This window comes from Ips typographus, linkage group LG16 (genome assembly GCF_016097725.1).
Source record: "Ips typographus isolate SLU linkage group LG16, UJ_Ityp_2.0, whole genome shotgun sequence".
In the NCBI taxonomy this organism is placed as follows: Eukaryota; Metazoa; Arthropoda; class Insecta; order Coleoptera; family Curculionidae; genus Ips; species Ips typographus.
This window is the reverse complement of record NC_138437.1, coordinates 8,496,238-8,512,924: the sequence shown is the minus strand read 5'-3', so window position 1 is coordinate 8,512,924 and position 16,687 is coordinate 8,496,238. Positions and strand designations below refer to the sequence as shown.

The 16,687-nt window shown below is 32.1% G+C and overlaps 1 protein-coding gene across 5 annotated transcripts in view; it reads left to right on the top strand.

Annotated features, from left to right (window-relative positions):
- The first annotated feature begins 310 nt into the window (after positions 1–310).
- Positions 311–16,687, top strand: part of Ptp99A (Protein tyrosine phosphatase 99A) — a 98,181-nt gene continuing 81,804 nt past the window's right edge. For 2 of the 5 annotated variants that reach the window (XR_014180831.1, XM_081993569.1), the window contains exons 1-2: positions 313–695; positions 12,157–12,465. Coding sequence is in view for 4 of the 5 variants with exons in the window: in XM_081993569.1 (XP_081849695.1) it covers positions 554–695; positions 12,157–12,465 (451 nt within the window). In the remaining variant the exon portion in view is untranslated. Of the gene's footprint in view, positions 696–12,156; positions 12,466–16,687 lie in introns of all 5 variants that reach the window. The other 3 variants (XM_081993571.1, XM_081993570.1, XM_081993572.1) reach the window with 3 other exon arrangements.

Sequence of the window (16,687 nt, the reverse complement as noted above, 5' to 3'; positions counted from 1 at the left end):
CGAATTAGTGAACACGTTTCAGGAATAAAATAGGTGGACCCTTAATAAGAGTAAAAGTTTATCGTCGGTTAATTGAAGCCAATTAAAAAAAACAAGTCCGGATTTAAATAATTTGAGATTCATCTTCTGTGGCAATATTTTAGTGGAAAACGGAGCAAAAGCTTGCGCAACCGGGATCCATAGAGAAAAGCATAGCGCAAGCCTAAATTTCTCAGAAGGGCGCACAGTAAGGGCGGCAAAGTTCTCTGGCAATGTGATAAAAGCAGCCGTACACCGAATGCCTCACCATTCCGTATATAGACAGCGATCCAAACACGACCTATCCAACAATTCCGACGTGGTCGCGCTCAGTTTCCAGTCTAAATTTAGAGTTCCGTTATTTCGATTTCGGGATTCAGCTATGATTATTCAAAGTTAAAAAAAAACTTTTAAAAAACTTTTCAAACTTTCTTCTTCTAGTCAATATGTAAATAATAAACTTTTTCTCGTTCGATGTTAGTTGGTGTTTATATATAAATTTAGTATATAATTGGTGTTAGAAAAATTCAGCAAAATGGTATCTGTGAACTATTTAATCTTAGCACACGCTTTAAAGACGTTGTTATTAAGTGTTTTAAGCAGTAAAATATTGTACATAGGTCTCGGTAGTGTTTACTATACTTTCGCGCAAGTTGATGAAATTTCCCGTTTCCAAGGTAAGTACCTTTTGTTTTAAAATATTAATTTTTCAAAGCTTTTCTCTATCTCAAATAAGCTTTGACGACGGAACAACCCATCTCTTTAAAAGATCCCCTTTAATGAGTTTCAAAAGTTTTATTTGCGTCAATAAAACCTTAAAGCCAAAATAATTATTTGTTTAGGCTAACTCAAATCAAGGGAGAGCACTCTCAAACGGAGTTATATTTTCCATAAATAAAGTATCCGTTTGGTTTTGCACATTTTATGGGATTAAAGCAGTGTCTGGGGGAATAAAATTTTATTTTTGGCGCTTATTCACCAGTCACCGATGGGTTGGATTTTTTTTTAATAAAAGCTGGTTTTTTATGTAATATTATTGGCAAAAAACCGAGCTATAATATTGACACTTAAATACGTTTTTAAGGTCAATATTAAACAATGCCACCATTTGCTCAGGTTGTTTGCGTTTGTAAACACAAATATATAATGACGTCAATTTTAAAATTACTCCACTTCATTATTCACTCTAGTGTGAATATTTTACTTGACACGTTACCAATAACATTTTTCACATTATTTGTAGACCTACGACACACCTTTTATTGTAAACTTGTAGTCCTGTTAATTTAGCACTTTATCATGTTAAAACCCTTTTTAAAGTGTGAAAACTTTCGAGAATAAAAATTCAGGTTTACTCAAGCTCTATTTAGAGACCCGCATCATTATCAGGTTCTGACGATTTTAACCACAGCAGTAACCATTTATTTCCCTTAGTCTTTTTGAGAATTGCCAAGCACAGAACAGTAAGTTATTTTTCATTTTCTAATTGGAGAGACGTAGACTGTATTTTATAAATTTAAAATACTAAAAAACAAACATGTTTGTTGATTATTAAGTCATTTCAACGTTAAGTTTAAAAACAGTTAAATTAGATTTGTTTTCCCATATGTTGTTTCGTGTAATTATAACGGTTTCACTCTTTGTCTAATCCTAATCTAACATATCTTCAGCTTCAAATTAGGTCAATTAAGTAAAATTTTGGGCAGGTCAAGTACATATAAATAAGTTTTTCAGCTTTAATTGTTTTAACTTAACTTATATGTGATTTTTTAAATTTGAACTTACTTTTTAAATCGCAAGAGCAAACATATTTTCTATAATATTATAAATTTAAACAAGCGCCGGTTTATATGTGAGAATTTCACAATTCCGCTGTTTGTGATACACATTTTTTATTAAGCATTAGTAAAAGTCGTTACGGGTATTATTTATTAAGTCAAGCAGTGTGAATCACAAATTGGTTCAATATTGTAAGGTTAGATTATATTATATTATATCCATTAGAAAATAAAACTTACAATGCAATTTGTTCTGTCAGCAAAGTGTTTTTGTGGTTTGAGAATATTTCAACAGTTTATCATTTTAAACATTCACACTATTCCAATACAAACATTTACTAAGGATTGATATGAAATAATTTGAAAATGCCATTAATATTACAATAAAAGCTAAAACCTGACTGATAATACGGAAGAAAGAAGTGTATTTTCTACCAATAAATAAACCCTAAATCTTTTTTAATTTTTAACTTTCAGACGAGTTCTTTTGCACAGCAAAGCAAAAATGTATTTTTTTTTCGAGTTTCAGGGTATTGAATTTTATTTTTAACCTTTTGTTAATACATTTTATAACCCAGATAAGTTAAATGTAAACCTGTATTTTTTTAAAATTAAATCTCAATATTTTAGGAGAGAAAAAATCTTGACGTACGACCCTGAAATGAACATTTTCAGTTAGCTCACAGGAAATTAATATAAATATAGAGAACAGATTCAGGTTTTAAAAAACTAAATTAGCTCTCTCCTTAATTAGCTGTTAAATTGAAATTAAAAAAATCGTCTTGACTGAAACAGTTCCTTTTGCTATTTTGAATCCAAGAATCTTTCCCCTCCATTTTCTGACAGGTTATTGAGTTTGTCATGAGTTAAACGTGCGACATAACTAGATTTTATGGCTTACGTAAATTGCCTTCGCGTATTTACACTACTATGACAAATTGTTTTCGCGTTTGCTTAATTAAGTTACGTTCTCCCTTTCGCCGTTTTTGAATCCGGAGTTTAAGCCCTGGAGAACAAACGATTGAATTGACGAAGGTAACCATAAGGCTCTGAGGGCATTGCAAATTCGTTAGATGCATTAACTGAGCTGGTAATATCCTCTTTCCCAGTTGGGGACAAATCCAATATCCCGTCAGAAAAAGCCCTCGCTCACTATAGGGACTATTTGTGGATTCACAGTGGTAACACAATTGCGGCTAAAACTAAAACAGTTTATCGTGGCAGCTCTGCTTCAACGTAAATGTAAAGTCATTATTCTATTTCCGGTTCATTTACAAAGAGAACGTATAGTTTTACGTAGCTCAAAGTATAAAGTTTATTTTTGGGGCAACGTCAAAAATTCCTCAGGAAAATTCATTACTTGCCCGAATACAAACTAATTTGAAACGTACAAATTGAGGTAATTGTCTTCATATCACACGGCTTTAATACATAATGCATTTAATATCCCAGGCACAACATTGTTGTGCCTGTGAATCAAATTATTCTCAAAGATATATTACACATCAGTTAGGTAAATACAGCACAATAGAAATTAATCCCGAATGACAGCACTGTATTTCTGAAGAGTATGTCATATTCTCAACAACCCCCCGCCATGCCTAATAAGACATTGATTAAGTCAGTTTGAAAGCTACAATTAATCAGGTTTAATTCATTTTCTCTAGTGGAATACTTACTAAATGTGTGTCGTATGCAAATAAGTTATGAAGAACCTAGAAAACACGTTTGCTAAATTGATGTTTAATTATTCGAAAGTCGGAACAATACAAAATTAACCGTCTGGAGTTTGCCATCAAAATATGAGTTCCAGGTAAATAGAGACAAATAAAACACAGAAAATATTTACACACGCTAAAAAAAGATTTTCCACAATTTCCGCGTACTGCCTGAGGGTGAGTAAGAAAATAATAGTATGTTTTTCCCCTTCAGTATTGACATTGTGTTCTATAAATTTGATTACGAAAATATTTATTGAGACAGCATTTTTTTTTGGCATTTGCCAACATTCTGGGCGGGTGAGTTACAGAAAACGGTTATGGCACAAGACTAAATATTGTGGTCGAAAAATGGTGTCTCCAATATGTTAAAAAATAGTGACCATTTTATCTTTATTGAGTTTTATCGGACCCACGAAATGCGTCACCGTACGCACCATTTATCTTATTTCTTGGGATCGTTGATCAAATCATTGATCATTGAAGTATGCTATATTGGGGTAATAATTGATGAATCATTCTTTGTATATGACCTATATGAATCAATGTCTTCTATAAAGAATATTTTATTATCAGTTACGTAAGATATCTTAAAAATCAAAATTAATAACCTAAAAAGGCTTTTCTCAAAACTTGTCCGTTGTTTTACTCAATTTGCTGAGTCATTGTTTATGAAAAGCCTTTTAGATTTTGTTTACTTTTAATACGCTTAATTATATTTCGAGGAACTGATTCATTTTAGTTAATGGTAGTCAGCGCAAAGTATCAAAGTTCAACCACCATTATCAGACTAATTTATAAACTTCCATTCCTGTCTCTTGCCTTTTTGTTTTATTGTGTTGACCGAGAACGAAAGCCCTAACAAAACTCAATAACAAAATTACCACGAGCTTAACTGGTTCAGCAAAGCGTTTTCTCAAATTTTACCGCTGTAAAAACGACTACTTCCACGAATTAATCTCGGATAGCGTTCCTGCGATACGTTAGCAAATAGCGTGATACCGGGTACTTAATATCATCTAAAACCATTATGATTAATTGCAAAGAATACTTTAAGGTTAAATCCAAATGACTGAAATTGACAACTCTAAATCACTAAGTAGCAACCAAAAGGAAATGGATATTTAACTGTAGTAAGTCTACTTGAAATGGATTTGAAATTGCATAAATTACTTCAATTTCTAATCAGAGTTTCTATTCAATTCCGCTTTAAATAACTGACCTCATTTCTATATTTACAATCCAATGACGTGGTAATAGTCATTTTAAAGTTCACTATCTACTATTTCCGTTTTTTGTTACGTGGCCTTAGAGAAAGTAAAATTTATATGTATTTTTTAAGTTTTGCAACGTTAGACCATAATAACAGTGATCACTCACTTTTCTTATTTAGAAGAGTGGTTTTATTGACTGCATGAGTGCAAGGAAATGCCATTAAATATTATTAGAATATTCAACCATTTTGAAACTTTCTGACATTATTAAAACATTCAACCAAGTAAACAAAAGGTGAACGAAACACAGTAATTTGAACATCCGAACCGTATAAAGTTGTTAAATATGCATCTCAGTTAAGCTGGTGTCGTAACAATTACATACATTAATTAATAATAATTGTGAAAAGAGCGAACAACTTGTAAGGGCAAAGTTGGATCCTGCATATATTAGAATTCATTATAAAGCTGGCACTTCACGCTTAAAGCTATTCGGGATTTTCACTTGCATCAACGGAGTTACCAACTTATATTGTTATTTACGTTGTGACATAGATCCTGCTGGATTTTTAGTGCTTTGCATTACATTACAATTGCATTAACCAACCTATTTTACGTCGTGCCTTGCGGAAAGCTTATTTGTTAACGTAGTTTTCCCTTGAGAAAGTTGGTCGCGAAGAAAATTGGGATTTAATGAACATATTGTCACTGTTAGGTTGTAATATTTCGGCGTCAAAGTTGAGGTGCTTTGAATAAGATTTGATAGAGGAGATCATTGAGTTTCTTTAAGTCGTTATACTAGCAATTCGTTTAAATATTTGTACGTCCGGTCTAATGCAATGGAAACATAACAGTAAAACTAAACTAGTTATTGAGCAATAGCAATAAAAACTGGTAAATGTCTAACTATAACACTTACATTGAAAGAAACCTTTTCATAATAAAGGCTTTTATTTCGCTTTATGTATACCGATAGGGAAATTGCAATTGGAAATGCGTTTTAATACTCAACAAACAACTCTCAATTAGCTAAATTGTCTTTTAAGCTTTCTATGTAAATGTTTATTATTATGCAGCTAATTATTGGCGAATAATACTAAATAGAAAGCGTATTTATTAAGAGGAGGGTTATTAAATAACTCCACGAAAGCAATTAAAACTTCTGATGGACAGATATAAATTGGACCTTCCTCGAATCGACAGTAATAATACCGGAATCGGATCTTCCGGTCTCCAGACAATATTCAAAAGCTTCACTCTCTGTATCATAGACTAATATGGGTCTAACAGATTTTCAGAAGCAAAAACATTCCAGTCCATTTTCATTATGGCAAAAGCTGTAATGTTTCTTGCGGCGAACGAAAAGTTTGAAGCATCTGGAATTAACAGGATATTTTCGAGAAATGCGTTACAAGGGAACCAAAATCCCAAACAAATATACTTTATACTCTCAACCGTAAACTTTTGGACAATTTGTCTCTTTTTGTTGCAGTTTTATCCTTTGATAAGCCACTATTTGAGTTATACACGTCTTTGACTTATTCCACTCATATTTTATCACTGCTTTTTGAAACATTTTTATTAATTGGAAGTTTTTACCAACTTTAATAAATTAATGTCAGTTACAAAGTAAATACATAATGTCATGCATTGGTTATAAAGACCTAATACTAAAGTTCATTTTTATGACACCATTAATGGTGCCAGTAAATTCTTTTATTTTAATCCGCTCTCTCTATAACGTTTTTAATGGTAAATCAATAGGTTTTATTAAAAAAGGGGTGCTGTGAAAGTTGAAACCGCAATGTTTTTTAAAATTCCGGGCGATTTATCAGTCGCGGACTCAAACGCGAAACAGAAAAGTGTTAAAAATATTAACGAAACTTGTCAGCGCGTTTTAATAAATTTCAACCGCAGATAAATATCTAAATGAGTCGAGACGTTTTAAAGCGGAAGTTAGTTTAAACTTACCGAGAAACGAGTTTTCCTCTCAGTTGTTGAAAAGGCTGCAAGAAATGTCATATTTAAAGAAACCGAAATAGTGGTTTTCGAAACTTCGATGATTCTTGGAGTAACCGGGAATTTCTTTTTGAATAGTTGGATAAATATAATTTAATTATTATGGACTTAAACGTGATGCGGTTTTCGAATTCGGATTTCGCAGTTTCAATGGGCATTTTTAATTGGATTTTAAGCCCTGAATGTTTTTGCATAATAATGTGGGGATCAACCTGATGATAATAGAGAGGTGGGCAAATTAATACTTGATAATTTTTCTTAATTTCCTATTGCACGGGTTTTCTTCCACTGGAGAAAATTTACTCCTAAAAATACTTAAAATCCGACTGTTTTGGGTAAATTCAAAGGGACTGGATTTAATTCATCCAGCGCTCTTTCAAAACAAAAGGGCAATTTGGAATTTCACTCTGTCTGTTTTAAAATTATTTCGTCTTCGACTTGTAAAGAAGAATGTATTTTTTTGTCACCCCAAATCATAATGACTCCACATACCTAAATTTGTCCCAACAAGGCTGATATATTCCGTTCTGCTTTAGATTCCTTTGGAGTCGGCAACCCGACCTTGGAGCAACAAATTAATTACCTCTAACTATTTAACTTTGCATATCAAAGGTTACCTCTCAGTCACTAAATCACTTAGGCGAAGCAAATGTGAATTAATAAGTTATTTATCGACGTGCTTTCAAACAAGGTATCGACCGTATAACGTAACTGAAAGGATTTAGTTCCGAGTAATTGATACATGAGAATCACAACATATGCCCTTTATAATACCGCAATTAATACCTACTTTGATGTACTCGTATAGTGCGGGCGTAAAGTTTGAAATGGGGCAAGTTTCTAAGACTGTTTCAAAAGAGCTCAAGAGGCGGAAGTACTAGAAGTTTTCCTTTCAAAACTAATTGCTCGGAAAAATTGATTTTCTCAACGTCAATATTACACTGTTTAGTATACAAGTTAGTTTTGTACGTAAATTGTAAGCTATGAATTGCTTAACTAGTTCAGCCATGATTCTTTAATGGTTAACCTACTTTTTCACCATTTTTATTGTGGATACTTGCCAGTAAAAAGATTAATTATAATTTTTTTCTTATTTTAGTATAAATTGGTAGGAGACTGAGATTAAGAAGAATATTCCTTCCTTCGTTAGGTACCAATTTCGTCTCTTTAGTTTGGTTCCTTTTGTTAGATTTATTCTCCTTTTTTGTTGGGTTCTCCGCACTTTTCCTGAATAATCCTTCTTAAAAGAGATATTTATTTTTAGTGGCAGTCTGTAAAGAGAATTAACAGTTTGTCATTTATACTTGACTCTAGATTTAATTTAGATTCAGAAAATATAATTAGTTAGGCATTTATGGCCGTTTTCCCAACATTGGCTTAGTTGAGTTTAAGGAGAGCTTAGATAAAATTCAGTTAGAAGTGTCGGAGAAACAGGCATTGATGGACTAGATAAATTAGGAACTCAATTTGTTAATATCATGATCGGATATGTCCACTTTGACGTCTGCGTGTCCATAGCAAATAATATGGCACAAGCCCACAAGTTGACATTTGTCATTGTCAAATACATTATGTAATGTTAACCCCACAGATTGTTAACTCTACATGTGTAGCATTTAGCATAAATCTCAACACAGTGAGTAGTTTGTGATTGGTAAAAAAACAGCTTTCAGCTTGCTGCTTTTTTGACCAATCACAGTGCTGTGATTTATGCAAATAATGCACACGTGGATTTACAATAATTCGCTATTTAACTATTTAAGCCGCTTGATTTAAATATGAAATAATAAAGACTGACACGCCATTACAAGCATTTTCATCAATATTGAGTGCATCATGTGACTCTAAAATTGCCTGCAGTGTTTGTTGAATACCCAAACTTAAGTGTATATGATTGACTTGTATATGATCAAAGAGTATATGAACTTAACAAGGTTTATATGTTTGGCTTGTATACAGGGTGTCCAAAAGACTGGAATATTGCAAATAACTCAAAAACTACTAATTTTATTTTTCTCAAAGTTTTTATATTGTTTTAGTAAACACGAGCGCATGACACGAGTTTAAAATGGGGTAGCAAGTGTGGGTCAGTCACAAAGTATACCAATTTTCTTAATTCAAACTTAACACCCTGTATATTACTTCAGATTTTAAGAATACTCATAAAGACCATTTTATGTAGTACGAAAATATGATGAACTTTTGAACTTTATGACACAAAAAAAATTGATAACAATTTAACATCATTCGCTAGTTTTGGACGTATATTTATAGTATTATGATAAATGCCTCAATGAAAAATAATAGTGAGGAAAAGTATTATACAAATTTCGTAAATTGGACTTTCTGAAACGTTTTTAACAAATGGCTCTTCTGCTCCACAAATCTAAATATTTTAACATTTACACAAAATAAAAGAAATATAAAAGCCACCAATTTTAATCTTTTTAATTAAAAAATGGAATCAAAAAAAAATAAGGTACCATTGAACTATAGAAATAGAAATAGAAAGGTGCAACAACTGTTAAGTCTTTGACATAAAAAAGATTCAGTGAGACATAACAAAAAAAAATGGAACCCACTTTCTACTGTCTAAAGCCACTTGGGGTGAGTAATAATCGTAAATTTTCTGGTGAGAAATATTTTTGAAGTAAATTCCCGCGTTGATAAACAAAAGAAACAAGATTGATAAGTATCAATCTTAAGGGAGATAAATCAGTATTTCAAGATTTTTCCAATAACATTAAATCTAGACCAAGAAACAAAACATAAATTTGATGTATTGGTATGAATTGAATGATACATCGATATCGTCATAAAATATAACATGCTTAGGAGGGGTAGGGTTACGAGTTGAGAGGAATATATATCTTGCTTAACGACTATTTAATACCTAGATTTTCACCATAAAAAATAGTAAGATAAATCTTTGGAGGGTTGAGGCAGCACAACGGCATCTAAATGGTATTTTTCGGTTAGGAAGCATTAAGGAAAATAATTTCTTACACATGTTACGAGCATTTATAGCCGACAAAGCGCCATTAATAACAAAGAAACCTGGCTTGTTTGAACAGAGCGGGCCACCGTTTCATTATATATAAGCTGTAGCTCAAAATTATATGTTTTAAATGGCCTTAAATTGCAGCTTGTACGCCTGCAAAATCACAAGTATTAAGGCTTTTTAGCCTAAACTTTCTTCGAATACTTTAACCGGTATTATGTGCTTTTTGAAATGAAATACCCCAAATTATTCCCTCTCAATTTGATCGCTTAAGTTGAGTTGGTTAAGAAGATTAGGCATTTAGGTTTTACGAGGCTAATAAACTCCTTTGTTAAATTTTAGAGAAAAGAGGTAGGATTAATATAGCTAAAGGTAAGGAATAATAATTGAATCAAACGGCATCAATGATAGAGTTGGACGTTTGCCTATCTTCTTCTTTCATGCTTCAGTAGTTATGATAAGTGTTACATAAATAAAAATGAAACCTAATTCAATTTGCTCCTCTCACGTTCGACATCGCTTCTGAATTTCGAAAAGACTATTTTCGATAAATAGACCATAACTATGTGAAACGAGTGTTGAAAGGAAAGTAATAAGCACTTTGGAAGGGAATGCTCATATTACTCTACAATTTAGCTTGCTTAACGTTACGTAATAATACAGCATCACCGACAGTACTTTGAAATTTTATTACTCCAAAACTGACCACTATAAACAGTAATGTGATTTTCATATGGAAATGCAAAACCGGCAATTTCCCTTTATTTTATTCATATTTTCACGTGTTAACATCCTGCAAACTTCCGCCTGCATTATGGTAATTCCATTTTGTAAATCACAATTTGTTTTTTGCTTTAACGAGAAAATATCTCAGTAAGTAATATTTCTTCCTAGAAAATTAAATGATTATTTTCAATCGTTTAGAATTTTAAATTTTTAGCCAATATTTAGGAAAAGCTCTCGAGTCTCATTAATGCAGATTCTTATTAAAATTTTAAAATGTATCTAATATGCAAAGTAATTTTAGCCAAAATTGGAGTATTAAAACGAAAAATAGAGCAAAACGTTTGCGTTTTATTTCTTTAATAAATGATTTGGAAAGTTTAAGCTAAAAAACGCTTTTTTCCGGATATAGATTAAACGGAATTTATCGACGACATAAATTTCTTATTATATCTGTGCTTAACTGGGCCGAGCTAAATTATAGATACTTTTAGAAAGGCTTCACCTCTTACATTGGTGATATATGGTGCAGTTTTATGCGAAGGTCATTTTAATAAAAGGCTATTTCCTTAAAAATCATTCTGGAATCCGGTACGACTAAACCTCTAAATAATTTTCCAGATTTTCTTATTCGCGACTGGAAGTTACAAAGAGCAAATTCAAAGTTTTACTAAAGTTTCATTGCAACAAATACCGAGTTGCCTTTTCTTTAAGGCAAAGAAGGTATTACCCTCAATATAAAAGATTTTCTCTGGAATTCTTAATAAGAACGAGTGGTCTTCCCAAGATTGTTTCGATTAAACAAGCCAACACCACCCAAAGTTTTAGCTTTTTATATGAGCCTGTTATAGTGATTTTATTGCAGGTAACTGGATAATTTCCTGAACCTATTACAAAGTTTCAGGTTGTTACGTTTCACCCTCTAAATGAACATAATTATTCCCACGAAAGTTGTAAATTAGTTTAGTTTTATCCGGCTAAGTAGTTTATATTAAGTTAAAAATTATCAAGTGACTGGTTTGTGTCGATTTAGGGTAAATAATCTAATCAGTACCTTTTAGATTTTGGTTGAAAATGTTAAATCCGTGACGGACGTGAAAAGTTTTGAATTATCCAGAAATGTATTAGCCCTAGTGTGCATATAATATTAAAGCTTATAGTGGAAAATCTTCTTTTAAAGCTCTTGTAAATAACCCCATGCTGAAAATTGCGGGAAACACATTAGTTTTGCTTAGCATGCAGCGGAAAATAATAGAACAGTGTATGTGTGCACAAGCTGCAACTAATTTTCCTAGTTTTTCGGACTTCCAGCCATTTTATTTCATTAAAATTCATTTGCAAAAAATACAGATGCTTTTAATTGAGCTTCGGCCAGTGCGAGCCAAGCAATGTATTGAGTAATACCTTAATACAATCCGTTGCTACATACCTTTCGTAGGTAATAATGCATTAACCTAAATTAGCTTTCGTGCCAGTGTAAAGTTAATCAGTGCTGGGTGAATTTAGTATTTCCTGTTGAAAAAATATGTAAAGCCTGTTTCCTAATTGATTTCTAATAATTACAGAGAACATCCCGTTTCATTATTACGATGAGGTATGTAGCAATAGATGATGAAGAGTAATGCATGATTAGACTTTTGTTTGTGCTCGGTGGTTTGGTGTTGAGCTTTGTGTTTTTGTTTCAGGGACGTCCATAGAAATTGATTATTTCAAAGCTTATGCTAGAGACAACTTTACATTCAAATGTCCGGATGCTAATGAAAATACCCTTATTGAGTACTTAGAATGGCATTTTGAATCGAGACGTCAGAAAATACTTGAGTACCATAAAGATGCCGGTACAACTTTATTCAATGGCTGGAATGGCCGGGTTGGAATAGATCCTCAATTTGGACTTATCTTTAGTAATGTGACTTTTGCTGATACTGGCTACTATATGTGTCTAATCAATCATAGACTTTTACCCGACGTGGTGATCAGATTCACCGTTATTGGTGAGTATAACAGTAATTGCAACTCCAACTAAGCTAAAGTCTCTCGTATTACGTGCAGGTTTTAGTTTCAGAGTTTAATTTGTTGAAAGGGTTATATTTTCAGCCAAACTTTCTAGCGTTTCCACTTCTGACTCGGTATTAAGAAGTCCGAAAGGTGAAAATTTAGATCCTTCAGAGACGTAATATATTGCCGCTTTTGTTTTTTAGACTCCGAATCCCATGTTAGCTGCGGTGCTGACTTTTTGTCTTAAGGGAAATAAAATTTTGGCCTCCGTTCACCAGATATAATATTATAGCTCCTTGTTTTAAAATACTCTTTTACTTTGGGGTCTGTATCACGGTTCCTTTTATTGGAGTAGCTTTTTCTTTTCTTGATAACATCTTTCTTTTTCAAGGATAAGGTATCAATGGCTCTCTTTTATAGGGTGATTCAAAAAATAAAAGGGACATAAAAGAACGCCCAACTATGCTGAATTATACAGATCGCTGCCTTCAAGCAGTATTAGCACGAAGCGAATTTATTACTTCGACGTTTTAAGACTTGGTCTCCGGAAACACTTTTTTATTCCAGCAAATTACCACCTCTTTCTTACAACTAAAAAGAACCCTTTTATATTCAACTAGACATGCAAAAATATGTACCAACCTAAATTATACTAAATGAAAAAAAAAATATATGATTATCAAACAAAGCCAGAATTCTGATGTATTATTTTCATAAATCAAATGTAATATATTTTCTGATAAACGTTTGTTTTGACTGTGACATTTTTCTAACTTAGCCTAAAAATAAATTGGTGTTTTAATTAACTATTAAAAGATTAATCACTTACATCCTTCATCAATTAATCAGAAAATATAGAGGGCGTGTCATTAAAAATGTATCACCTTTATATTTTTTGGCACCTTTGCCATGGTTTTTATTTTATTCAATGACATTTTCTGAAGATTTAAGAAAAGTTTCTTGTATTAACCGTTTTTCCCTACCTGCCAAAAAATTACCACTACAGGTTTTAGTAAATTTAGAAGAATTGCAAACTTCAAAATAAACCCAAAACTTTTTTCTAACAAGAATACACTCTAAAAAGCACACTTTACCAAAGTTTCCTATCCAAAAGCAAAGAAAAAACACCTGCACATAAATTCGCAAGTTTCATGTTTTAAACACCTGAAAAAGCTCAGTTAAAGCTATAAATTTACCTAGAAAACTTATTTAGAAAGAGGAAGGAAGTTACAAATTAGGAACTTTCTCATAGTACAGAAATGTAAGTTTAGCACGCATTTACGCATTTCGAGTGAAAGACATAGTAATTTTCAGAAATCTATTATCCAGACAGATCGGTTAACGCGTCCTAATGATGTGTTAGCTGCTCAATTGACACAGAGAGAACCTAGTTTCTCTATGCATTGATACCTCATTATCTATGCAGAATATTGGTTAGATATTGGTAAATAGAACGGCGATTAGATCCAACGCGCCTATAATATGCGATGGGGGATTGTAATGCGTTAATGGGAAAGGAAATCTGTATTAAATTTGCATTTAAACGTTATTGAAGCTTTTGCCATTTGAAGGCGGAATTTACTCTAAGCGTAAATAAAAACATTTTGCTGACAAAATTGCAAAGAAATAACCACAATGGAGATTTTTATAAAGCTACTTTATGATAGGGATGTTTCCAATAATAATAATAAATATATAAGATCACCACCATAAAGTATTCGATTTCTGGTTAAAGCGGACATTTCCTGAATTCTAAAGAGAACTATAATGAATATGTAAAGTTTCGTTCACACATCTCCATTTATAACTAACTATAAAATGAAATTTTAAAGGAGTAAACATCACGTGTACTCCAACAGATTAAAATTTCCAGCAAGATAAATTTCCAAGCTGCATTATTTTGGCCCGTTTCGTTCAATCTTGGCTAAACTTTATTCATATCATGTAGGCGTTTAATCTAGCCATTAAAAGTCATATAAATTGTTAAAGTTTAAGGGATTTATATGCTCAACTTGTAACATAAACTTCAAAATTCCCCTAAAATATACATAAAGTTTCTAGTGTTACACTTTTAGCAGTTGCGTTTTTGTTCTAAATCCTACAAACTACGGTGATAAGGAATTATTCCACATTAGTTGCGGTTTACTTATCAAGGATGCACTAGTCTTATTCAAATAAATTTAAATAGTTTTACTTTTAGTGATGCCACCAATTTTATTCGTCTGTGTAAATGCCTTATTACTTTAATTAATTTGCTCTGCGTGTTTCTAAACGTGCCTCTTGAAATATTTGCGACATTCCTGTGTGTAAACTTCTCATATCATAATTTCAAAAAGGGTGGAATTCTCCAGGTTACAAAAAAAAACTCTTTTTACCTGGGTAGTCTAGTAGAAAATTAATTAATTTGCTCTTGCCTATTATACTTTAGAGATGATTAAAAGTGTGATGTGTTTCCTGGATTAAAATTAGATGGTTACTAACTTAAGGGAGTGTGAAATGGATATCTCTAAAGAGCTTAAGGTGGTATTAGGACCCATAATAGGTCTAATCAGAATAATACATTGTTGATCGAGATGAGAAGATAATTATAAAGCAGGGGTATTTTAAGTGAAATTTAATAGCGAAACAATTAATTTAGTTATTGTATAGCATAAGAACAGTTTTCAGAAAACATGATAGTGGCTAATAATACTTAACAAAATCCACTCGACAACTTAAATTCTGCACAAAATAAAAGAAAATCACCAAATCTAATTTGAAGAGACTACTGGCAATGTCAAAAGACAACAATTAAATTAAGATCTCCCATTGTTTTCGCTCTCCTTTATTAAGGGTTTTGCAATGAATCTGGTTTTCATTAGAAACCCGTCTCACTTAATATTTTTGCGAATATTGCTGGGTTAATTATTGTTTAGATTGGTTGAGACGGAGCTAAAATGGCTCGAATTTGTACGGCTAAGAGAGACGCCGAGCTCACTTTAAGGACTTCGTCTTTCGGGTTTAATTACGGACAATAAATCAAACATTGTTCTTTAGGCTAAACTAATTTTAACATTGCCAAAATTTATAGGTCTTCCTATGACGTGGTACCAGTTGATTGGATTCGATTGGCCTTCACCGTAACAAGGATACAAAAGTAATTTCTAGCCCTTCCCGAGCCTTATAAATCAACGTCCTTAAAAGTTAGCCCTTAACTGTTTACACCTTGCAAGTATTAAATAATTCCTTTAATTGTTAATTCTTGGATTATTTTTATCTATGAAAAAGTAATGTTTAAAAATACAGACTCTTCTTCAATGTTATTCGACTTTAATCAACTCTAACAACCGTGAGGTTTTCTAAACCCATTAGCCACTTTATAGGGTTTATCTAGCCTCTTTATACAAAAAGAATCTTGTTCGAGGTGGATTTTACGGGCTTTAATTAGAGTCTCAAATAGTGCATGCAACACTAGAAGATTTTTACTACAGTTTAGCAAAAAGACTGATTGCCTTTAAATTACTTTTGAAAAAGTATGTTGTTGCTAATGTTACAATTTACTTCCCGTTAGAGACATTTTTAGTAATACTGGTTTCCTGTTAATTAACTGAACATAATAATAAAGCACGTCATGTCAAACAAGTAATTATATGAAACAGTATTAAATAAAGTGAAGAGGGAAATTTAATATTTGCTGCAAGCTTTACAAAGTTATATATGTATATATGCGTGAAATGCACATAATTTAAATGTTACACGTTATATCATTATTTGACAGAAAACTTATTTTCTATTTTGTTTTACAGCTTTAAAAGAGCATGTTAAATACAGTTTAATTTTGTGTTTAAATATAATAATTACATTCAATACTCTGTTAGGCAAAATAAACTTCCAAACCTTAATAAAGCTCAATAAATACATTCCCTTCGATGTTCTGCACCAAACCTCATATGTCAAACGCAAGTTTCCTATATGGTAAGCTTTAAAGTTCCCGATAAAGTTAATTTTGAATCTGCGGCCGTTCCGTAGTGGCCACAAGCTTGATTGGCAGGCTTTTTGATTAAGTTTGCAACAGACAAACCGAGAAGAACGAGGGTAAAGATGGTTCGATTTAAAATAACAGTTTAAGAGTAGATAAAAATTGTTTGGTCAACATTTCAATCTAATTTTCTTAAAAGTGTTAATATTTCACTAGAATATATTCGGTTAAAGCTGTGATAATATTTTATTTGAATTGTC